Source organism: Oncorhynchus gorbuscha, unplaced genomic scaffold, assembly GCF_021184085.1.
Source record: "Oncorhynchus gorbuscha isolate QuinsamMale2020 ecotype Even-year unplaced genomic scaffold, OgorEven_v1.0 Un_scaffold_894, whole genome shotgun sequence".
Taxonomy (NCBI): domain Eukaryota; kingdom Metazoa; phylum Chordata; class Actinopteri; order Salmoniformes; family Salmonidae; genus Oncorhynchus; species Oncorhynchus gorbuscha.
Window position 1 is genome coordinate 26,230 of NW_025745867.1, and position 16,897 is coordinate 43,126.

The 16,897-nt window shown below is 41.3% G+C and overlaps 1 protein-coding gene across 1 annotated transcript in view; it reads left to right on the forward strand.

Annotated features, from left to right (window-relative positions):
• The window catches only part of col7a1l (collagen type VII alpha 1-like), a gene marked incomplete at its 5' end in the record, with an annotated part of 56,745 nt that overhangs the window by 25,802 nt on the left and 14,046 nt on the right, over positions 1-16,897 (forward strand). Inside the window, 14 exons of the mRNA XM_046335996.1 lie at positions 72-167; positions 514-540; positions 1,005-1,058; positions 1,450-1,521; positions 1,717-1,776; positions 8,275-8,310; positions 10,220-10,291; positions 11,300-11,359; positions 11,623-11,658; positions 11,776-11,848; positions 12,830-12,848; positions 12,996-13,067; positions 13,587-13,616; positions 14,418-14,480. Of these exons, the coding sequence (XP_046191952.1) occupies positions 72-167; positions 514-540; positions 1,005-1,058; positions 1,450-1,521; positions 1,717-1,776; positions 8,275-8,310; positions 10,220-10,291; positions 11,300-11,359; positions 11,623-11,658; positions 11,776-11,848; positions 12,830-12,848; positions 12,996-13,067; positions 13,587-13,616; positions 14,418-14,480 (770 nt within the window). The remainder of the gene's footprint in view (positions 1-71; positions 168-513; positions 541-1,004; positions 1,059-1,449; positions 1,522-1,716; positions 1,777-8,274; positions 8,311-10,219; positions 10,292-11,299; positions 11,360-11,622; positions 11,659-11,775; positions 11,849-12,829; positions 12,849-12,995; positions 13,068-13,586; positions 13,617-14,417; positions 14,481-16,897) is intronic.

Below are 16,897 nucleotides of genomic sequence, written 5' to 3' on the forward strand. Positions count from 1 at the left end.
CATGCTTCCTCTGATTAAGGAATACAAATGATATGGTTGTTGTTTAATGTCCTATCCTGCTCTGATAAAAGGGACCCCAAGGGGCTCCGGGTGTACCAGGGGTCTCTGGACCCTCAGGCCTGCCTGGACAGTCAGGTTCACCTGGGTCCTCAGGGATATCTGTTAAGGTAAGACAGACAGACAGTGCGGGTAGATCTTACATACTATTATTATTATTATATCGCATAATAATAATCGTTCAACAAGACTGTGAACCCATTTTGAATTTTCTGTATGTTATGTGTGTTGATGTGTCATTCAAAAATACATACTACAAGTATCATGTTGTCAGCACACAATGGAAATAATATTGGGGATAAAATACATCCCTGAGGGACTCCGTTGTAACCAGTTCATATGATAAAATTTCTTTCACATTGACCTTCTGTGGCCGGTCACTTAACAATCTTAAATGATATGGGTTTCACAACATTGATTTATTTGATGTGTTTATGTTCTATTCTTCCCTTGCAGGGGGAACATGGGGAGGCAGGTGCTAAAGTGAGTGGGTGGTTCCTTTCTCCTTTCTTTTCTTCAACAGTATAGTTACTGCTTTGGGTCAAGGGAAGATGGAGCTTGCTAAGTCAATGGAATTCGTCTAAATTATGATGAAAAACTGGCACGGTGTTGATATGAATAGAACAATGCTGCCAGGATTATGAATTAGTTTTAGCGATCGCATTTTAAACACACATTTTGGGCTTTGCTGACAATTCTAGAAATGGGTGTTTATTTTTCAAAACTAGTATTGGGTCATGTATTGCCTTTGCCAGGGCTACTTTGAAAAAGAGCTTCCTGTCACGACAGGACTCGCCTGGATAAATACAAAAGAAATGAATACAAGTCATTCATGCTACATCTATGTTTAATATTGTCCAATAACTTGATAAATGCAAATTTAACCTCTTTTCCTTGCTGGTATGTTATTAATTAAATAACATTAGTGTTTTGTGATGTTTTGAAAGGGTTTGCGTGGGAAAGTAGGGGCCAAAGGAGACAAAGGAGATCATGGTAAAGATGTAAGTGTTTAGTTTCTGTTATGCAGCGAGCAGCCTAGCGATTAGAGTGTTGGGCCAGCAACTGAAAGGTCACTAGTTTGAATTCCAAAGCCAACAAGGTGAAAAACCTGCCAATGTGATCTTGAGCAAGGCACTTAACCCTAATTGGTTGCCATTGATAATTTCAGACACTGGCCGTGAAACAACTCTCTGATGGTGTCTCAGGGAGAGATAAGCAAAAAAAAAAACTTTCTGAATAGGACAAATAGAAGCACCCACCAAATTATGATGATTTATTATGCTCAGTTTGTGTTAATTAAACTATAATAACACATTGCTATTCCTAAGTATTGGCTTGTAGTTCATGTGTGTTCAATCTTTCTTCCTTTCCTTGTTGTCTGTCTCAAACCAGGGCCAAGCAGGGTTACCTGGTCCCATTGGAATTGATGGTGTTCCAGGCTTCCCAGGTCAAATGGGATATAAGGTAAGAGTGTCCTTCATCAATAAGTTACAGTATACCTGAAGGGACATTATCTTGTGGTATCCTCTGTATATTTGAATGAAGCCACAGCGAATATCATATTTGAATACTATTGGTTTATGTGGGTATCATACTGCATGTTGGTCTGATTACGGTTATGATACGATTCTGATTGGTGATTTGTGCTGTTCTTCCCAGGGAGAGGAGGGAATCGGGGTTCCCGGTGTCCAGGGGCCTCGTGGAGAGCCAGGGGAGAAGGTACAAACAGTTCATACATGGACTCATCAACATGAAGCGTGTGTATCGCTTCACCTGAATTGTGTAGTTTGTTAGTCACGTATTAGCTAATCATTGGTTTAACTTTGACTTGCAGGGAAATATAGGCCTATCAGGACCTGAGGGACTAAAGGTACTTCATTTATGTTAACACTTTGATTGGAAGCTCAAACAACATAGGAACTCTGCAAACCCGTTGGACTGCAGTATGGACCTAGTTATTCACACCATCATCTTTGTTCTGCCTTTCTAAGGGAGAGGCTGGTGTTCAAGGGATACAAGGGGTTGTCGGACCACGGGTATGCATCAACTTTTTATTAGTTTATATTGAATACACATACAAAAGTGGAGACCATTATCATGTACTTTATATATGGACTTTCGTAATTAAATTATTCCGGCTGGATGGTTTCTCTCCAGTGGTGTAAAGTACTTAAGATCAAAATACTTTAAAGTAATACTTAAGTAGTTTTTTGGGGTATCTGTACTTTACTTTAGTATTTATATTTTTGACAACTTCTACTTTTACTTCACTACATTCCTAAGGAAAATGATGTACTTTTTACTCCATACATTTCCCTGACACCCAAAAGTACTCAGTACTTTTTGAATGCTTTGGAGGACAGAAAATGATCCAATTTGCACATTCAAGAGAACATCCCTTGTCACCCCTACTGCCTCTGATCTGGCGGACTCACTAAACACAAATGCTTTGTTTTTAAATTATGTCTGAGTGTTGGAATGTGACCTTGGCTATCCGTAAATTAAAAAACAAGAAAATTGTGCGGTCTGGTTTGCTTAATATAAGGAATGTTCCATTATTTGTATTTTTACTTTTGATAAATAAGTATATTTTAACAATTACATTTACTTTTGATGCTTAAGTATATTTAAAACCAAATACTTTTACTCAAGTAGTATTCTACTGGGTGACTTTCACTTTTACTTGAGTCATTCTATTAAAGTATCTTGACTTTTAATCAAGTATGAGGTTTGAGTACTTTTTCCACTACTGTTTCTCTCCTCCTTTAGGGGAAGAAGGGAGTGAAAGGCATCCAAGGGGATAAGGTCAGTTAAATCCACACTGATTTGCTCTACCGCTCATTACGCCGCCTCATATTGAAATATTCTCTGAATAATTAATAAGAGTGGTGTTTCATCAGCTAATTAAATGAGAAAATCTATTTATTTCAGCTCCAGGTCAATCGCTGGGCTGTGTATGGCTTAGAATGTGATCAGATCCATTAGGCTGTGTGTGTGTGTGTGTGTGTGTGTGTGTGTGTGTGTGTGTGTGTGTGTGTGTGTGTGTGTGTGTGTGTGTGTGTGTGTGTGTGTGTGTGTGTGTGTGTGTGTGTGTGTGTGTGTGTGTGTGTGTGTGTGTGTGTGTGTGTGTGTGCCCGTGCATCTGCTTACGTACGCCAGTCCGAGCACAAGCCAATGAAGTGCAAGTCCCCACCTTGTAACAGTTATCACATCTCCTGCTACGATAGATAGTGTGTTTTAACTCTACAGTCAGGTGTGTGAGTAGCTCATCAGATTATGATCATGGTGATAATGTGGTGGTATTGTTATGGTTATGTCTCCTACAGGGCGATCGAGGAGAGGTGGGGCCTATGGGAACACAGGGAGTGACAGTGAGTATAACCAGCCATTACAGAATCAATCATTACCACACTACCAAACCTGGGCTGTGTTCATTTGGGCATGCAGAAACACAAAACAAAAATGAGTGTTTCTTACTGGACAAGTCCGGGTAGTCCCTCTCCGTTTCAGTTTGTCTTCCATTTGGTGCCTATTGAAGACGGCCTCGAGTCTCCTGACTTACAGTCTGTAGGTCTTTTATGGCTTACCCTCCCTTCACAAATCCTCTGATTGCAAATTTGCTCCCTTTATCCTTCAAATCACTTGTGTTGTAACTTTTCATTGAGAAAGTTTGCAACTAGTTAGGTGAACCCACTTCCCCTTCCCTCATCACTGCCCTCTCCCTCCACATATTATCTGTGTGAAGGAGTGTGTCTACCTTAGGGAAATTAACCCAGCTGATTAGATTGAAGTGGACAGCCATCCTCCTCCAACCTGTCCAGCCATGGGCTACATCGGCCTGCTAATAGACGACTAGTAAAGGCCCAGTGCACTACTTTTATTATTATTATTAATATGTTTTTTAAAATTCTGATTTTTCAGGGGGTGCTGCAGAACCCTCAGCACCCCTACCTCCCACGGCTATGGGTATGTCAGGACTAATGGTCTATCTGAGAAGGTCTTGCATCACTGAGCTTTAATTCAACCTAATTGCAATGTGCATAATGAATACAGGAGGTTTATCTCAAATCATCATCATTATCTCAAATTTATCTCAAATTATAACCTTCTGAGTTCCATTATGCAGTGCCTTCTGAGTTCCATTATGCAGTGCCTTCTGAGTTCCATTATGCAGTGCCTTCTGAGTTCCATTATGCAGTGCCTTCTGAGTTCCATTATACAGTGCCTTCTGAGTTCCATTATACAGTGCCTTCTGAGTTCCATTATACAGTGCCTTCTGAGTTCCATTATGCAGTGTCTTCTGAGTTCCATTATGCAGTGCCTTCTGAGTTCCATTATGCAGTGCCTTCTGAGTTCCATTATGCAGTGCCTTCTGAGTTCCATTATACAGTGCCTTCTGAGTTCCATTATGCAGTGCCTTCTGAGTTCCATTATGCAGTGCCTTCTGAGTTCCATTATGCAGTGCCTTCTGAGTTCCATTATGCAGTGCCTTCTGAGTTCCATTATGCAGTGCCTTCTGAGTTCCATTATGCAGTGCCTTCTGAGTTCCATTATGCAGTGCCTTCTGAGTTCCATTATACAGTGCCTTCTGAGTTACATTATGCAGTGCCTTCTGAGTTACATTATGCAGTGCCTTCTGAGTTCCATTATGCAGTGCCTTCTGAGTTCCATTATGCAGTGCCTTCTGAGTTCCATTATACAGTGCCTTCTGAGTTCCATTATACAGTGCCTTCTGAGTTCCATTATACAGTGCCTTCTGAGTTCCATTATACAGTGCCTTCTGAGTTCCATTATGCAGTGCCTTCTGAGTTACATTATGCAGTGCCTTCTGAGTTCCATTATACAGTGCCTTCTGAGTTCCATTATGCAGTGCCTTCTGAGTTACATTATACAGTGCCTTCTGAGTTCCATTATGCAGTGCCTTCTGAGTTCCATTATACAGTGCCTTCTGAGTTCCATTATACAGTGCCTTCTGAGTTCCATTATACAGTGCCTTCTGAGTTCCATTATACAGTGCCTTCTGAGTTCCATTATACAGTGCCTTCTGAGTTCCATTATGCAGTGCCTTCTGAGTTACATTATACAGTGCCTTCTGAGTTACATTATACAGTGCCTTCTGAGTTACATTATACAGTGCCTTCTGAGTTCCATTATACAGTGCCTTCTGAGTTCCATTATACAGTGCCTTCTGAGTTCCATTATACAGTGCCTTCTGAGTTCCATTATGCAGTGCCTTCTGAGTTCCATTATACAGTGCCTTCTGAGTTCCATTATACAGTGCCTTCTGAGTTCCATTATACAGTGCCTTCTGAGTTCCATTATACAGTGCCTTCTGAGTTCCATTATACAGTGCCTTCTGAGTTCCATTATACAGTGCCTTCTGAGTTCCATTATACAGTGCCTTCTGAGTTCCATTATACAGTGCCTTCTGAGTTCCATTATACAGTGCCTTCTGAGTTCCATTATGCAGTGCCTTCTGAGTTCCATTATACAGTGCCTTCTGAGTTCCATTATACAGTGCCTTCTGAGTTACATTATACAGTGCCTTCTGAGTTCCATTATGCAGTGCCTTCTGAGTTCCATTATACAGTGCCTTCTGAGTTACATTATGCAGTGCCTTCTGAGTTACATTATGCAGTGCCTTCTGAGTTCCATTATACAGTGCCTTCTGAGTTACATTATGCAGTGCCTTCTGAGTTACATTATACAGTGCCTTCTGAGTTACATTATGCAGTGCCTTCTGAGTTCCATTATACAGTGCCTTCTGAGTTACATTATGCAGTGCCTTCTGAGTTCCATTATACAGTGCCTTCTGAGTTCCATTATTCCATTATGCAGTGCCTTCTGAGTTCCATTATACAGTGCCTTCTGAGTTACATTATGCAGTGCCTTCTGAGTTCCATTATACAGTGCCTTCTGAGTTACATTATACAGTGCCTTCTGAGTTCCATTATAGTGCATTATGCAGTGCCTTCTGAGTTCCATTATGCAGTGCCTTCTGAGTTCCATTATACAGTGCCTTCTGAGTTACATTATGCAGTGCCTTCTGAGTTCCATTATACAGTGCCTTCTGAGTTCATTATACAGTGCCTTCAGAAAGTATTCAGACTCCTTTACTTTTTCCACATTTTGTTAGGTTACAGCCTTATCCTTATCCTTTTTTTCCTTCATCAATCTACACACAATAACTCATAATGACAAAGCTAATTAAATATATACATATATATATATATATATATATATTAAAACATTTACATTTGCTCAGTACTTTGTTGACGCACCTTTGGCAGCAATTACAGCATTGACTCTTCTTGGCTATGACGCTACAAGCTTAGCACACCTGTATTTGGGGAGTTTCTCCCATTCTTCTCCACAGGTTGGATGGGGAGTGTTGCTGCACAGCTATTTTCAGGTCTCTCCAGAGATGTTTGATTGGGTTCAAGTCCGGGCTCTGGCTGGGCCAGTCAAGGACATTCAGAGACTTGTCCGAAAGCCACTCCTGCGCTGTCTTGGCTGTGTGCTTAGGTTCATTGTCCTGTTGGATGGTGAACCTTTGCCACTGTCTGAGGTCCTGAGTCCTCTGGAGTAGGTTTTCATCAAGGATCTCAGTGTACTTCGCTCCGTTCATCTTTGCCTCAATCATGACTAGTCTCCCAGTCCCTGCCACTGAAAAACATCCCCACAGCATGATGCTGTCACCACCATGCTTTACCGTAGGGATGGTGCCAGGTTTCCTCCAGACGTGACGCTTGGCATTCAGGCCAAAGAGTTTAATCTTGGTTTCGTCAGACCAGAGAATCTTGTTTCTCATGGTCTGAGAGTCTTTCGGTGCCTTTTGACAAAACTGAGAAGTGGCTTAGTCTGGCCACTCTACCATAAAAGCCTGAATAGTGGAGTTCTGCAGAGATGGTTGTCCTTCTGGAAGGTTCTCCCATCTCCACAGAGGAATTCTAGAGCTCTGTCAGAGTGACCATCTGGTTCTTGGTCAGCTCCCTGACCAAGGCCCTTCTCCCGATTGCTCAGTTTTGCCTGGGCGGCCAGCTCTAGAATGATTCTTGGTGGTTCCAAACTTAATCCACCTAAGAATGATTGAGGCCACTGTGTTCTTCGGGACCTTCAATGCTGCAGACATTTGTTGGTACCCTTCCCCAGATCTGTGCCTAGACAATCCTGTCTCGGAGCTCTACGGACAATTTCTTTGACCTCATGGCTTAGTTTTTGCTCTGACATGCTGTGTCAACTGTGGGACCTTGAATAGACAGGTGTGTGCCTTTCCAAATCATATCCAATCAATTAAATGTGCCACAGGTGGACTCCAATCAAGTTGTAGTAACATCTCAAGGATGATCAATTTCAAAGGGTGATCATTTCAAAGGGTCTGAATACCTATGTAAATAAGGTATTTTTTATATATTCTTTTATACATTTGCAAAAAAATCTAAAAACCTTTCTTCACTTTGTCTTTATGGGGTATTGTGTGTAGATTGCTGAGGATTTTATTTTATATAATCCATTTTAGAATAAGGCTGTAATGTAACAAAGTGTGGAAGAAGTCAGGGTGTCTGAATACTTTTCGAAGGCCCTGTTTATGTTTGGAAAAGTATGAATAATTTCAGTCAAGCATTTGCTCCAATGGCTGATATTGACTGACATTAATATTTTTATTTCAATTGGCCAATTAACACTGTAACCCATATCAAATAAAAATGAATGTTATCATTTTTCATTTTTCAGAAAGTGTTGTCGAAATGTACCTTGTTATGACTCGTATGTTATGAGTAGGCCTATGTGTTCTTGGCTATCATGTTATATGATCTAGATTTATTTGAAGCCTTTTCCAGAAATTAGAATTACACCAAAAATGAAAGCAATTGTCTGAGGATGGTGCTGGACCAATTGTCTGAGGATGGTGCTGGACCAATTGTCTGAGGATGGTGCTGGACCAATTGTCTGAGGATGGTGCTGGACCAATTGTCTGAGGATGGTGCTGGACCAATTGACATAAAAAAGGAAAGGGGACAGTTTCATGAAAAAGCTTTAAATAAAAGTTCAAATCCAGGTCATGTGACATGATTCACCAAAACACAGGGCCCTAGTTATGAGATTTGATGACCTTATTTAGCAAGATATATTTATTTTCTGTATAATAAGTGCAGGTAAGTTTGTTATGTGTATTGTTCAGGATATGAATAGATATATTGTCCTCCGCTCTCTCAGGGCTTTGCGGGGGCTCTTGGCCAGAAGGGTGACGAGGTGAGTATTAATGGAGTGTGAGTGTTAGTGTGAGTGTTAGTGTGAGTGTTAGTGAGAGTGTTAGTGTGTAGTGAGAGTGTTCGTGAGAGTGTTAGTGAGAGTGAGAGTGTTCGTGAGAGTGTTCGAGAGAGTGTTAGTGAGAGTGAGAGAGGTAAGCCTTTGGTCTCACTCCACAGGGACAGAGAGGAGTTCCTGGTGACCCAGCCAAAGGGGTAATGTTACAATACCAAATAATGTATTTACTTAGCTACATGTTTTATACACAGTACTATCATATCCTGCATAATATTATGCTTACTCTCCGTTTCATCACAACAGATCCTTGGTCCCACAGGAAAGAAGGGTACCAGGGTAAGTGGCTTATTATTGTTGAAGTATTTTTAACTTTAGGTAAAACCTGCAAACCCTAAGGTGCCCCTAACCACACATCTGCATTACAACAAACTCAAAGCCATCATATCCTAACAGTTAAAGTGCTGTTAATTGGTGGTGGGAGTATTCTCTCACAACAAGGACCAAATCCCCAGGCCTGCCTGTCAACAAACAACACAATTACATTTCTGCTTAGTGGCCACTGGGGACTCATGGATTACCCATGATACACCACAGAGATAGCTATTTCCTCTCTAGATGTAGTCGTCCAAGATCTATTGTTACAAGTTAAAGTTTAAGGAGGGGCTCTTCAGATCTTTCTTTGTTAAAACAACACAGGCCCCCTTTTGATTGTTGTTCTGGGAGTGGTTGTAATGTTTATTGATTGTGCCTGTCTGTGTTGTGTTTGTGATTGGCCTGTCTGTGACTGTCTGTGTTTATTTTATTGATTGGCCTGTGTGTCTGTGACTGTCTGTGTTGTGTTTATTGATTGGCCTGTGACTGTCTGTGTTGTGTTTATTGATTGGCCTGTGTGTCTGTGACTGTCTGTGTTGTGTTTATTGATTGGCCTGTGTCTGTGACTGTCTGTGTTGTGTTTATTGATTGGCCTGTGTGTCTGTGACTGTCTGTCTGTGTGTCTGTGTTGGCCTGTGTGTCTGTGACTGTCTGTGTTGTGTTTATTGATTGGCCTGTGTGATTGGCCTGTGTGTCTGGCCACTGTCTGTGTTGTGTTTATTGATTGGCCTGTGACTGTCTGTGTTGTGTTTATTGATTGGCCTGTGTGTCTGTCTGTGTTGTGTTTTTCTTGTGTTCTGTGACCATCTGTGTTGTGTTTATTGATTGGCCTGTGTGTCTGTGACTGTCTGTGTTGTGTTTATTGATTGGCCTGTGTGTCTGTGACTGTCTGTGTTGTGTTTATTGATTGGCCTGTGTGTCTGTGACCTGTGTGTGTGACTGTCTGTGTTGTGTTTATTGATTGGCCTGTGTGACTGTCTGTGTTGTGTTTATTGATTGGCCTGTGTGTCTGTGACTGTCTGTGTTGTGTTTATTGATTGGCCTGTGTGTCTGTGACTGTCTGTGTTGTGTTTATTGATTGGCCTGTGTGTCTGTGACTGTCTGTGTTGTGTTTATTGATTGGCCTGTGTGTCTGTGACTGTCTGTGTTGTGTTTATTGATTGGCCTGTGTGTCTGTGACTGTCTGTGTTGTGTTTATTGATTGGCCTGTGTGTCTGTGACTGTCTGTGTTGTGTTTATTGATTGGCCTGTGTGTCTGTGACTGTGTGTTGTGTTTATTGATTGGCCTGTGACTGTGACTGTCTGTTTGTGTTTATTGATTGGCCTGTGTGTCTGTGACTGTTTGTGTTGTGTTTATTGATTGGCCTGTGTGTCTGTGACTGTCTGTGTTGTGTTTATTGATTGGCCTGTGTGTCTGTGACTGTCTGTGTTGTGTTTATTGATTGGCCTGTGTGTCTGTGACTGTCTGTGTTGTGTTTATTGATTGGCCTGTGTGTGTGACTGTCTGTGTTGTGTTACTCAGGGTGACATTGGTCCCATCGGTGCGACTGGACCCCAGGGAGTAAAAGGGGTCCAAGGAGTCAAAGGAGAGAAGGTAAACCACACAGAATAGTGTCATCCATCTTGTCATTACCTCAGGTTCCACCATAACCCATTTCCTACTCTGAAATTCACCCCTACCCAGCAGACATAACAATCATATGGTGGGTTTAACAATCACATGGTCGACATAACAATCACATGGTCGACATAACAATCACACATGGTCAACATAACAATCACATGGTCGACATAACAATCACATGGTCAACATAACAATCACATGGTCGACATAACAATCACATGGTCGACATAACAATCACATGGTCAACATAACAATCACATGGTCAACATAACAGTTACATGGTCAACATAACAGTTACATGGTCAACATAACAATCACATGGTCGACACAACAATTACATGGTCAACATAACAATCACATGGTAGGTTTAATAATCACATGGTCAACATAACAATCACATGGTCAACATAACAATCACATGGTCAACATAACAATCACATGGTCAACACAACAATCACATGGTAGGTTTAACAATCACATGGTCAAAATAACAATCACATGGTCGACACAACAGTTACATGGTCAACATAACAATTACATGGTCAACATAACAATCACATGGTCAACACAACAGTTACATGGTCAACATAACAATTACATGGTCAACATAACAATCACATGGTCAACACAACAGTTACATGGTCAACATAACAATTACATGGTCAACATAACAATCACATGGTCGATACAACAATCACATGGTCAACACAACAGTCACATGGTCAACATAACAATCACATGGTCAACATAACAATCACATGGTCAACATAACAATCACATGGTCAACATAACAATCACATGGTCAACATAACAATTACATGGTCAACATAACAATCACATGGTCGATACAACAATCACATGGTCAACATAACAATCACATGGTCGATACAACAGTTACATATAACATATTATTGTGTTGTGACGGCCGGATAGAGAAACAACGATGTTGTGTGTGGTCTGTCTGTTGGGTTTCTACAGGGTAGTCCTGGGTTCGGCATTCCTGGACAGCAGGGACCAAAGGGAGAAAACGGTGAAAGGGTGAGTGCTTCACTACCGGTGTGTGTCATTGGTCAGATGACCTGACGAAGAGCCAAGTCGGACTGAAAGGTTGTCTGATTAAATCACCATGGGACCATACCTGTTCTGTCCATTTCCTTTACTTTGATACGATCTTCTGTCCTGCACCTGATAAGTTAGATATGCATATTTATCTATTTGTTCTATGGGTCAGATGAGCCATGATGATACTCTAGGACAGGCTGACATGTTTGATGCGTTTGTTGGTCTCCTCCACCTCACAGGGAAATGTTGGCTTGTCTGGGAAACCTGGACCCAAGGTAAATAACTTCTCTCAGTCCACTTTACATCCTATCAATGTCCTTACATTGTAGGGACATTTTAGAGATATTCAAATAAAACCTACATGCAGCGTGTCAGTGATTCCATCTTTACAGGGGCACGATGGCTCTAAAGGGGCAGGGGGAACTGTTGGGGTCCCCGGGAATCCCGGAGCACCAGGACTAAGAGGTAAAGATGTAAGTAAATCATGACTGGCTGTTATTGCAATGATGTGTGTGAGAGAGATAAATGGGATCAATACATTCACATAGTTCTTCAAACAGTCAGCATGGGTTAGATGACACTATTGGCGTGACAATGACCCTTGTCTATAGGGTGTGCCTGGAATCAAAGGAGAATCAGGACTACGGGTGAGTTCATGCATCTGTATTCGCTGGACAATATTTAAGCAATAAGGCCCGAGGATGTGTGGTATATGGCCAATATACTACAGCTAAGAGCTGTTCTTATGCACGATGCAACGCAATAGTGCCTGGACACTGCCCTTAGCCATGGCATATGCAGGTAGCCTAGTGGTTAGAGCGTTGGACTAGTAACCAAAAGGGTGCAAGTTCAAACCCCCGAGCTGACAAGGTACAAATCTGTCGTTCTGCCCCTAAACAAGGCAGATAACCCACTGTTCCTAGGCTGTCGTTGAAAATAAGAATTTGTTCTTAACTGACTTGCCTATTTAAATAAAGGTAAAATAAAATAAAGAAATTCTTATTAATGTCCATATATCACAAACCCCAGAGGTTCTATTCTATTCTATGTTGCTATTATAAACTGGTTACCAACGTAATTAGAGCAGTAAAAATAAATGATTTGTCATACTCATGGTACACGGTCTAATATACCATGGCCTTCAGCCATTCAGCATTCAGGGCTTGAACCACCCAGTTTATATTTCAGTATAGTCTCCTTGTATGTAACTTACCGTAAATGCAATGAAACCTCTGCCAATAGCTCTGAACCTCTATGGCACAGGGTAATTCACTCACCATGTTACCTCTGGTTTACTGGTTCAAGCCCCAATCCTGCTGTTCCTCCTCAATCGCTACAACAGCATTATATTTAGACACAGCACCTACAGCATATGATTAGATACAACACCCACAAACATGCAGTGAGTCACAGTTTTTCTCTCTGTTATGAATGCTTTCTCCTCAGGGAGAGCAGGGACCAGCAGGTGAGCCTGGTGAGAGAGGAACAAGGGTAATGTCTCCATGTTCTACCCAACTCTTATCATTTCCCTGCACACAAGTTTGAAATATGCTGCACTGTTGGTTGGAGTGGATATTTCTTGGCTTATCTTCACTCTATACTGTGACTGTAGGGCCCACTGGGGTTACCGGGACGACCAGGGGACCCAGCAGAGAAAGGAGATACCGGGAACATTGGTTTGCCTGTAAGCATTGTCTGACTTTACTATCAAGCGCTATTTTGTTTGTAAAACTTTATTAGTCACTGTCAAAGATACAAACCTGATTGATTTGAATTGCTCAGCGTGGTTGGATATGTTCAGCGATATGATTTCCTCTTTGTTTCAGGGAACGGAGGGAAAGAAAGGAGAGCCTGTAGGTGTACATTCACAACAACATGACGGACATGTATCACTGCATGCAGCGGTTGACTGACTCTCCATCACACTTGGTTTAGGTCAATGTCTCACGTCACTGACTTCGCCCATTGTTCAGGAACATCAACACTCTTGTGTTTCTAATTATATTCCTAGCCTGATAAATGCACAAATGAAAAATCCCAGCTTTATTAATCATGTTATGTTCCCCTTGAGTGAGTGTTGCATCTCCCATCAGTATTGTGATGGTGATGCAGGACTGCTCAGCTCGCACAATGTGTTTACTAGCCGCTAGTTGACCGCACATCCCTCTTGTTTTGTTTTGTTCCCATGGTCTCGCCTCTGAAGGGAAAACCAGGACCTCCGGGAGGCGCGCAAGTAAGTCCATCATCCGTTACCTCTTCAGAACAACTTTCCATGAACTCAGCCATCCCTGGCAGATGGAACCAGTGAGAAGATGCTTGATGCTCCTAGAAGCCCAAGGGGTTAGATTATATATCCAGGGAGTTAGATGAAAACATGTGATTGAATATTGACTTTTTTTGGTTGGTTCATTTAGTTTCATATGACTAGTCCATCTTTAATTTAACCCTTTCAAGACCCTTTATGAAGAGGACTGGACTTGTTTCATATTTCTGTTGTGTTTGTTCCCTCCAGTTCAGTTCAGACAACAATATCCTGACTAGGGTGATCAAGGTGAGATAAGTGGAATCTACGTCATCGGCATGACATGGATCACTGTATAATAGATTTATATGTACTTAATCACTGTATAATAGATGTACTTTATCACAGTATAATAGATGTACTTCATCACAGTATAAAATATATATACCTAATCACAGTATAATAGATGTACTTTATCACAGTATAATATATATACTAAATCACAGTATAAAATATATATACCTAATCACAGTATAATAGATGTACTTCATCCCAGTTTAATAGATGTACTTAATTACAGTTTAATAGATGTACTTCATCACAGTATAATACATTGACATGTATTCCTATTGTTCAAGCTCTTCTCCAGAAATACCCTTTTCTATTCTATACTGTTCTATTTTATTATATTATTTTATTTTCTATTTGATTATGCTATTTTCTTTTCTATTCTATTTAATTGTTATTTTCTATTCTATTTGATTGGGGCTGGTGTGTTTTCTCATCCATCAGGGTGAACCAGGACATCCCGGAGAGCCCGGTCTCAGAGGGGAGACAGGTCTGCCTGGACAAAGGGTGAGTGTGATACTTACATTTACATTTAAGTCATTTAGCAGACGCTCTTATCCAGAGCGACAAACATGAGGTCACAGGTCATGTTTGGCAGGTCATGGTAATAATAGCACTGTATTCTTCTCTCTGTAGGGTCCTGATGGAAAACCAGGATCTCCAGGAACGGTATGACCACATGAGTAACAATGAAGAGCTCTGTCGCTAAGTTGTATCGCTAAGACTTTTCAAACGTTCTGTGAACAGGCTGATAGAAGCTATGTATGTAATACCCACAACGTTGAAGGACCTCTAAATAACTGTGACCTACAGGGTGAAGGTTGAGGGCTTATATTGGTATTACATTGTTGTAACTGATGTTTACATCTGACCCCTGATAACATGTTTGACAGGGAGGGTCTGTGTCAGGGAGAGATGGTCTGGATGGGTTACCAGGAAAACCTGGATCCAAGGTTTGGACACCTCATCCCCTCACTTCCTTTCACATCTGTTGTTGTTATTCTAATGTGAACACGCACAAACATACACATACATAGACTAGATGTATTGTTGTAGTTTGTCAGCATAACAGAACCATTATCACAGTAAGAGTTCACATTGACAAAATTGGGTGTTGATCGTTCAATCCATAAAAAGTTGTAGCAGATAATCAAGGTGTTGTGCTTTGAATGGTTTCCTGTCTGCAGGGTGACCCAGGAAAGACAGGCGAACCAGGAACGGTGAGTGCAGTATTCATACCCTTTGAATAAACACATTTTGCTCTAATTCGTTTAATCAGTGGATAACTGCAGTCCTACAGAGCTACAGGGTGTGTTTAAAGCCCAGCTCTGATAAACCTGATTAAACCAATTGTGGTTTAAATTAAAGACCGTTGTTAGTTGATGATCAGTTGATTCAGGGAGTGTTACTGCTTGGTGAGACAAAACCCTGCATTGGCTGTGGTTCTCTAGGACTACAGCAGTTTCCCTCTTGCATTACACTACATTACATTGATTGATGATGTGCATGGACTAACCAAGTACTTCAGAAGATGTTTTGGGTTACGTTGGATTAGACAGTCAAACTAGCTCACAATGTTTTTCTAAGTTATATTCTTCAAGAATCAAACAGTAGGTATTATTCATTTAAATGATCAAAAACCATACAGTTGTTGGTGCATGTTTAAGGCTTCTGATGAGAAAGCCTTCTGCTGTGCAAAGTATGTGGACTTCTCTCAGCAGGAATTTGTCACAGGTTCACCTACTGTATTGGGTATTGGTGATTACAGCCTATTCATTGAACATTATGTACTAGCAATGTTCTACTAGTTTGATGATTGTTAGTCATCCATGAGTCATTTAACAATATCATAATGTATACAGAGGGCAAGGAACCCCACTTATAGATGGGAAACGTGTGCGTGCGTGTGCGTGCGTGTGCGTGTGTGTGTGTGTGTGTGTGTGTGTGTGTGTGTGTGTGTGTGTGTGTGTGTGTGTGTGTGTGTGTGTGTGTGTGTGTGTGTGTGTGTGTGTGTGTGTGTGTGTGTGTGTGTGTGTGTGTGTGTGTGTGTGTGCGTGTGTGTGTGTGTGCGTGCGTGTGTGTGTGTGTGTGTGTGTGTGTGTGTGTGTGTGTGTGTGTGTGTGTGTGTGTGTGTGTGTGTGTGTGTGTGCGCGTGCGTGTGCGTGTGCATGCGTGCGTGCCTGTGTGTGTCGGTCTGAGCAGAGGGGAGAGAAAGGAGACCAAGGCAGGGTGGGGATTGCTGGAATGCCTGGTTTACCTGGGACCCCAGTGAGTATGTTTCTGTCATCATCATAACATACACATACAGTAATTACATTTGACATGACTTAATATACAGTTGAAGTCGGAAGTTTACATACACTTAGGTTGGAGTCATTAAAACTCGTTTTTCAACCACTTCACAAATTAACAAACTATAGTTTTGGCATAGTTTATTAATTTTTTTCTTTGTGCATGACACAAGTCATTTTTCCAACAATTGTTTCCAGACGGATTATTTCACTTATAATTCACTGTATCACAATTCCAGTGGGTCAGAAGTTTACATACACTAAGTTGACTGTACCTTTAAACAGCTTGGAAAATTCCAGAAAATTATGTCATGGCTTTAGAAGCTTCTGTCAATTGGAGGTGTACCTGTGGATGTATTCCAAGGTCTACCTTCAAACTCAGTGCCTCTTTGCTTGACATCATGGGAAAACCAAAAGAAATCAAGTATAAACACCATGGGACCACGCAGCCGTCATACCACTCAGGAAGGAGAAGCGTTCTGTCTCCTAGTGATGAACGTACTTTGGTGCAAAAAGTGCAAATCAACCTTGTGAAGATGCTGGAGAAAACCGGTACAAAAGTATCTATATCCACAGTAAAACAAATCCTATATCGACATAACCTGAAAGGCCACTCAGCACCACTGCTCCAAA